The 8,249-nt window shown below is 37.7% G+C and overlaps 1 protein-coding gene across 3 annotated transcripts in view; it reads left to right on the top strand.

The window, feature by feature from the left end:
• The first annotated feature begins 44 nt into the window (after positions 1–44).
• The window catches only part of LOC127451216 (uncharacterized), a 29,591-nt gene continuing 21,386 nt past the window's right edge, over positions 45–8,249 (top strand). For 2 of the 3 annotated variants that reach the window (XM_051715731.1, XM_051715729.1), the window contains exons 1-6: positions 45–3,320; positions 4,127–4,302; positions 4,410–4,598; positions 5,137–5,257; positions 6,869–7,026; positions 7,907–8,065. In XM_051715731.1, coding sequence (XP_051571691.1) covers positions 3,182–3,320; positions 4,127–4,302; positions 4,410–4,598; positions 5,137–5,257; positions 6,869–7,026; positions 7,907–8,065 — 942 coding nt within the window. In that variant the 5' untranslated portion in view covers positions 45–3,181. The remainder of the gene's footprint in view (positions 3,321–4,126; positions 4,303–4,409; positions 4,599–5,136; positions 5,258–6,868; positions 7,027–7,906; positions 8,066–8,249) is intronic. The other variant, XM_051715730.1, reaches the window with a different exon arrangement.

Below are 8,249 nucleotides of genomic sequence, written 5' to 3'. Positions count from 1 at the left end.
CTTTAATATACCCTTATGTAATTAGCTGGTTTTTTACATTAATTGGTCATAAAATGTGATCTCATCTTAAAGTTACAAGTATAGACAAACACAATGTGCTTACACCAACAACACACAAACAATTATAATATTTTATGTCATAATTGAACACATTCCATTAAACTTTCACAATGCTGTGGAAAAAGTAATTGAACCCTTGGATTTAATAACTGGTTGATCCTCCTTTGGCAGCAATAACCTCAACCAAGTGTTTCTGGTAGCTGTGGATTAGACCTGAACAACGTTCAGAAGGAATTTTGGACCATTCTTCCTTACAGAACTGCTTCAGCTCAGCCATATTCTTAGGATCTCTGCCTGGTGTAAATGGCTCTCTTGAGGTCATTCCACAGCATCTCTATTGGGTTAAGATCTGAGTTCTGACTGGGCCACTTCAAAAGGTGGATTTTATAGTTGATTTAATTCAATGTTTAAGGTCATTGTCCTGCTGCATCACCCAACTTCTACTGAGCTTCAGCTGGTGCACAGCCACCCTGACATTATCTTATAGGACATCTTAAACTTGGGAATTCATTTTCCCTCAATGATGGCAAGCGGTCCAGGCCCCGAAGCAACAAAGCAGCCCCAAATCATGATGCATCCTCCGCTGTACTTCACCGTTGGGATGATGTTTTCATGTTGGTATGCGATGCCCATTTTATGCCATATGAAGTGTTGCGTGTTTTCCCCAAACTATTCAACCTTAGTTTCATCAGTCCACAAAACATTTTCCCAGTAGCGTTTTGGAGTGTCAAGGTGGTCTTTGCCAAACTTCAGGAGCACAGCAATGTTTTTGTTGGAAAGCAGAGGCTTCCTTCGTGGAGTCCTGCCATATACACCATGCCTGTTTAATGTTTTCCATATAGTAGACTCATGAACAGAGATGTTAACCAGTTTCAATGATTCCTTCAAGTCTTTAGATGTCACTCTAGGGTTCTTTGTTTACCTCACTGAGCATTCTGCGGTCATCTTGGCTTGACGGCCACTTCTAGTGTGAGTAGCCACAGTACTAAATCATCTCCATTTACAGACAATTTGTCTAACTGTGGACAGATGAATATCTAAGCTCTCCAAGATAATTTTGTAACCCTTTCCAGCTTTATGCAAAGCAACAATTCTTGATTGTATGTCTTCTGAGATCTCTCTCTTTATTTTTTTTAAATTTTTTTTGGTGAGGCATGGTCCACGTCAGCAGATGCTTCTTGTGAATAGCAAACTCAAAATGTTTGAGTGCTTTTTATAAGTCAAAGTAGCTCTAACCCTCACCTCATTAACTGGATGCCAGGTTTGCCAACTTTTGACTCTAATTAGTATTTGTTGATATCATTAGCCTAGGGGTTCACTTACTTTTACCACAGAATGTTTAATGGGATATGTTCAATAAAGACATGGAAGATTATAATTGTGTTATCTTAAGCACATTGTGTTATGCTTTGACTTTGATGAAGATGAGATCACATTTTATGACCAAATTATGCAGAAAACCAGCTAATTCAAAAGTGTCCACATAGTTTTTCTTGCCACTTTAACTTAACACAGATAAGGTCAGCAAGTTTATCACACAAAAAGTCATGTTAATATGTTTAATGTTTATGTCTTGTGGCTATACTTTTGAAACAGTGAGCGTTTTAATGTTTATAAGCTGGTCGAATTGTAAGTGCCTTACTGTAACTGCGATTTTTATTTATTTTTAATAAACGAGGGACTAGTCAAAATTATTTTTGTGGTAATCAACATTATGCCACAAATGCTGTGGATCAGAGTTTGAATCCGGGACATTGTGGCTTAAGCAGAGATGTTTTACACCATGATCACAACCTCCGCTATTTTACCACAGGAGAGAGCGTAACGGTCATATAGCGTGTTACGACAGTACTCCACCGTTTGCAGATACCAAACAAATTAATAGGGAGAGCCGTAAACTGACATCTACCTGTCGCAAAATTGTCCGTGTCTTCTCTTATAAAACAGCAATTTTATCGTTGTAAACTCCACACATAGTTCATTCCAAAAGGATTGTTTAGTGTAAAACATGTTTAAGGTTAGCGGACAGACGGTCAATTCTTTATGTGAATAGCTGTTTCTTCACAAAAGAAATGTATTCAGCACACTGAAGCATCTTCTCTGTTAACATCCATTCAAACATGCTCTGGTCACTGTGTTTGCAACTGTGCTGTCCTCCTTCACCTGTATGCTGTCTATTTCTCTTACTTTGGGTATCAGCCCTTGGAAAAAAAGAAAAAAAAAACATTTGGTAGGCTATAGTACTATGCATTACCTCTTTAATGCAAACATCCTTTGAGATTTGGGACAATGTTTATGCTTTTGACCCCACAGATGAAAGGCTATGGTCTGTAGATTTTCATCAGTCCATTAATCAGTTCTTAGAGTTATCAACCTAAACACAGACTGTGTCAGAATGTCTGTTGAGAGAAACTGATGTCACCCTAAATGCTCAAATGTTTGTAGTTTCAAATGATAAAAGATCATCGCTCCACTAGATAGAGGATTAACTGTTTATCTGGGATTATAGAAGTGGCCCCTGCTTGGTTCCCTAATGCATGCGGGTTAATAATTTGAAGCTTAAGACCTTCTAAAAGCACTCTATTCATTCTCAGAGAGCTTCATTTCAGTGTGGAGAAAAGCTGGATCACAAGTTTGTTGGTGTTTCACGAGCGCTAGAGCACAGCATGAATCTACTATTTGTTTTGAAAAAGCATGTGCTGATGTTTGTATCCAAATAAAGACTGTTCAGTTGGAGACTACTGGGGAAAACAATATGGATCAGGTATTTCTACTTATTTACACTTTTCTGCTAGTTTGTCAGTTTAGTGATTTAATACAAACCATGCTTGACAATGTACAGTATGTTAACATTTTAAAGGGATAGTTCACCCAAAAATGAAAATTCTGTCATCATTTACTAGATATGGATATGGTATTTTCAAACCAGCATGACTTTCTTTCTTTCTTTCATGACACTAAAAGAGATATTAAAGCAGAACTTTATTCACTATTAACTTTCACTGTTTCTTTTTTTCATACAATGAAAGTAAATGATGACAGAATTTACATTTTTTTGGGTGTACTTTCCCTTTAATGCATCTACTGTCTGTTAATTCATGTTTTAAATACAGTTAATGCAATGTATTTGTCCTTACAGGAAGTTTCAGTTGAACAGGAGCATTTGTTGTCCATTGTTAGTAATGCTCAGTGTGGAAGAATGGATGAACAGCGCTGCTCTTTATGTCCAAGAACACCACAAGTTCATCCCTACAGCCAAGGTCCTATATCTAGCCTTTACATGACCCTATGTCTTCTGCAATGAAGACAATGCATTACTTGTTGACAGTAATCAATATGTAATAATAATAGTGTTCTGGTTATTGTTAATTTCTACATACAGTACTGTGCAAAAGATTTAGGCGCTTGTGAAAAACTTTCAAAGTGAGGATTTCTTAAAAAAACAATGACATAAATAGATTTCATTAATCAATTAACATCATGCAAAGTCCAGTAAACAGAAAAAAAGCTCCAAGCTTCTTGGAGAATTCGTCACAGTTCTTTTATCTATTTCGGCTATCTCAATAGCTTCTGTCTCTTTATGTAATCCCAGACTGACTCAATGTTCAGTGGGGGGCTTTGTGAGGGTCATGATATCTGTTGCAGGGCTCTATGTTCTTCTATTCTATTTTATTTGCAAAAGGAATGTTTGGGAGTATAAAATGTACATTGACACACTAAAGCTGAAGATATAAATAACCATCTTAAGACAAATGTTTTTGTGAAACATCATATGTGCCTAAGACTTTTGCACAGTACTGTATACTAATACATTTTTAACATTAAAAGTTGTATATGTTTATATTAGTTTTTGGATTATGATCTAACATGTACTACAACAAACAATAGTGTATATTTAAACATTAATATTAACCAAGATTACAGTAATAATTACTGTTCATTGTTTGTTCATGATACCTATGAAATAACTACAATAGTGTTAGCATATAGAACCTTACTGTAAAGTGTTACCAATTATGCTTTTGTATTTATCCATTTGTGTTTCCATCTCTTTTTACTACCTCAGATCCTGATGAGTTTTTCCAGCTCCTGGTCAATAGTCAGAGTCGACGATTAGATGACCAACGAGTGACTCTTACTACGCTACCAGGGATGAAGGCATTCACCATCAAAGATCAGAAAGAGGGAAATACACTGAAGGCAAACTTTGGTCAGATTTGCAACATGGTCGGTAGAGCTAACGTAAGTTTTCCATTGAACTTTGCAGAATATTTGTATGGACTATATGACATTATATTGTGGGGAAAGTTTGAAATTATGTTGAAAATATATCTTTCTCTGTCTTTCAGAGTTTCAGGAGAGGCATCCCTCCAAAAATCTCCCTGACCCCTGGGTCACCTGGCTCTACCAGAAGGGCAAGTTTCAGTCCGGCAAGTCCCACTCAGACCAATTCAGATGCATTTAACACGCTCCCATCTAAATCAGCCTCTTTCAGCCCAATATCAGACATGGACAGAATGCAGTATGAAGGTTTGCAAGTGAGTATTAATGTTGTACTTAAAATGGCCACAAAAAGTATTTGGACACTTAAAAATAAATGGATTTTATTGCAATAGATAAACTATCAAACCAAGTGGCATTTCAGAACTTTACTTTATTGGCTATTTTTGCAGTTACTTCTAAACAACTGATTTTTATTGGATGTATGAAGTCAGTTCCCCTCAGGTTCACATAGGTGTCCTAGCAGAGTAACCATAGGTGTAGTTAAACAGTAAGTTGGACAACCAGAAAGTGTCCAAATACTTTTTATCTTCATTTTGGACAGTATATCTATTTTTTATTTTTTTTTTTAAATCATTTAAAACTTCACAAAAGTCTTTTTGTGAAATATTTTGCTTGTAAAGTGAGATTGTACTATATTTCTTTGAAAGAAATGCCAATTGGTTTTATATTATGTTATAAAATGCAATAACATTCTTACATTCTTAAGTGTATATTTTTTCTTAAATGTCCTTTAAAATAAACGTCCTTACTAACAAAGTATTCGTGCCTGTTATTGTTCTTAATCCATATAAGGTCGAGCAGGACCAGCTTTTGAATCTAGTTAGTCAAGTACAGCGTGGACGTATGGACGAACAACGCTGCTCGATTAATCCCTTATCACCTTCTCCCAGATGCATAGATAACAACCAATTAGGTTAGTCTTAAAGGATTAGTTAACCCAAAAATGAACATTTAGTCATTGCTTACTCACCCCTGTGTTGTTATAACCTTATACGAATTTCTTTCTTTTCTTAACACATAAGAAGAAATTGTGAAAACATTTTGTGCTCAGTGATGTCATACAATGTGGTATTCATAAATATGGTGACCACCTTTTCAAGCTTCAAAAGAATGCAAATGTATAATTCAGAAGTCTAATAAATTATTCCATGAGACTCATGATTGTTATGAAAGTGAAACTGTTGAATGACCGTTGATCTCCTGTGCACATTCATGATCAGGCACGAGAGCAACAGTTTACGCAGTGCCCTCGCGACATTGGGGCATTCAAGCGAAAACTCGTATGTTTATCTAAAAACAGGTCCGCCACAGTGATAATAACAAAAGAACACAACACAGCTGCACACAAACCAGAGAACAAAACTCACTAAACATGTCTGAAGAGTTTGTAGTCGAAGAATTTATGCATTTCCATGCCCAACCTTATTTTTTTGGAACCGGAGTCCTCAATCAAAGAGAGAGTTGGAGTAGGCAGGAATGTCTGTCACCTCTTCTCCATTCTGAACCGGTGAGTATTTGTGACAGACCTGAAGAGAGTGAGACTTCTGCAAAAACATTCAGTAGGTGTAACATTCTCGGCCAAAATCAAGTAGTTTTTAACCGGCTCATGAGATGCTGGCTTTAATATATTGTTATGAGAGTTTTTGGACTAGTGCCAGTTCACAGTGGACAAAGTTACCCGCATGATGCCAAAAATAGAAAACAAGCGATCGATAGAATTTACCGTCACTCGTCACTGCTGGATTGGACAAAACTCTGATTAACATAGAAAAGATACCTTTTATCGCGTCTTGTTTGCTGTCACGTTAGGACACGATGGGACTGTGGTTGCCTGTAGCCTCATCTTTGTTTCTGTATGTTTTCTGAGTACTTCTTTCAAAACAATAGGCTGGGCATAGAAATGCATCAGTTCTTCGACTACAAACTCTTCTTACTAAACTCTTCAGTTTAGTAAGTTATGTTCTCTGTTTTGTGTGCAGCTGTGTTGTGTTCTGTTGTCGCTATCACTGTGGTGGCCATGTTTATATAATCAAAACGAGTTTTAGCTTGAAAGCACTGTCGCGAGGGGGCTTTGTGAACTGCTGCTCTCGTGCCCTATCACGAATGCGCACAGGAGATCAACGGTCATTCAACAGTTTCACTAAATATTACATTAGATTTTGGTTTGTTTCTTACCAAACCTTATTGTATGCTTTCATAGCAATCATGAGGCTCATGGAATATTTTATTAGACTTCTGAATTATAATTTTATGTTTTTTTTAAGCTTGAAGTGGTGGTCTGCTATTGCATCACTGAACACAAATTTTTTTCCCACAATTTATCTTTTTGTTCAGAAAAAGAAAGAAAGTCATACAGAATTATAATAACATAGCTCGTGTGAGTAAACAATGACTTTTCATTATTGGGTGAACTATCCTTTTAACAAAGTCTGTCAGTCATCATAATACAACAAATACATTTAAAAAGCAAACCTCCAATGCAGTTTCCTTTAATTGTACATGTTGTTATACACCTTCCAAACAGATCAAGATGCTGAGCAGTTTTTTAAACTTATTGCGAACACCCAAAATCGACGGTTAGATGACCAGCGAGCAACATTCAACTTGCCAGGAACACAAACATCTTCTCATGTTACTGGTCAGGACTCAGATCAACTCTTCAACATGATCTCCAGATTGCAAGTGTGTATTGCATTGATGTGTGGTCTTCATCATTTAAAGGTGTAATATCATACATCTGACCTTTTTATCATTTTATGTTTTCTTTGAGGTGCAGTTAATTTTAGTCAAGGTTTTTGTTTGTATGTTTTTCATTAAAATTTTCCATCCTCTCTCTAAACCCATTTTTACTGCGTTGACTCTAAAACTTAAAAATAAAATGCCCTGGGGCCTGGGTAGCTCAGTGAGTAAAGACGCTGACTACCACACCTGGAGTCGTGAGTTCGAATCCAGGGCGTGCTGAGTGACTCCAGCCAGGTCTCCTAAGCAACCAAATTGGCCCTAGGGAGGGTAGAGTCACATGGGATAACCTCCTTGTGGTCGCTATAATGTGGTTCTTGCTCTCAGTGGGGTGCATGGTGAGTTGTGCGTGGATGCCGCGGAGAATAGCGTGAAGCCTCCATGTGCGCTATGTCTCCATGGTAACGCGCTCAACAAGCCACGTGATAAGATGCGTGGATTGACTGTCTCAGGCGAAGGTAACTGAGATTCGTCCTCTGCCACCTAGATTGAGGAAAGTCATTACACCACCCCGAGGACCTAGAGTGCATTGGGAATTGTGCATTCCAAATTGAGGAGAAAAAGAGGAGAAAATTGGGAAGAAAAAAAAATGCATGTGAAATAAGCTTACACATGGGCTGTGAGTTTGCTGTCGGGTCCAATATAGTTCCCATATCCCCTTCATTCCATAACAGCCTCTTTGCAAAGCCTGAATTTTGTTGCCACGTGCTGTCTTGTTTTCATAATTGGTACATGCTCAGAAATAGAAACATAGACCTAGTATCATTCATTTAAAAGCACTCTGTGATCACAATGCACTTTTGTATTATTTTCTTTTTGGCAGGGCTCTCGGATAGATGATCAGTGCTGTTCTGCTCCCCAAATCCAGCTGGGGTCTCCGGCACCCCCAAGGAAGTCTCACTCTCGACCCGTTTCCCTGACTAATCCTCCATCTGAATCAGTCTCACCCAGTAAATCAGCATCATTCACTCCTGACTCAGAGGTGGGGCATCAACACTGCACAAATACTTCCTGACACAGCATCTAACTGGAAAATGATCAATGAATAATCACTCATATTCTTATGCTGATTATTTAATGCATACTACTTTCAATTCATATCAGGGGTGGTCCTGAGTAGAACAGGGGCTTGGGGTAACAATGCCACTGAAAGTGCCATAAATGCC

This window comes from Myxocyprinus asiaticus, chromosome 14 (genome assembly GCF_019703515.2).
Source record: "Myxocyprinus asiaticus isolate MX2 ecotype Aquarium Trade chromosome 14, UBuf_Myxa_2, whole genome shotgun sequence".
NCBI classification, from domain to species: Eukaryota; Metazoa; Chordata; class Actinopteri; order Cypriniformes; family Catostomidae; genus Myxocyprinus; species Myxocyprinus asiaticus.
This window is presented reverse-complemented; position numbering and strand designations above follow the sequence as displayed.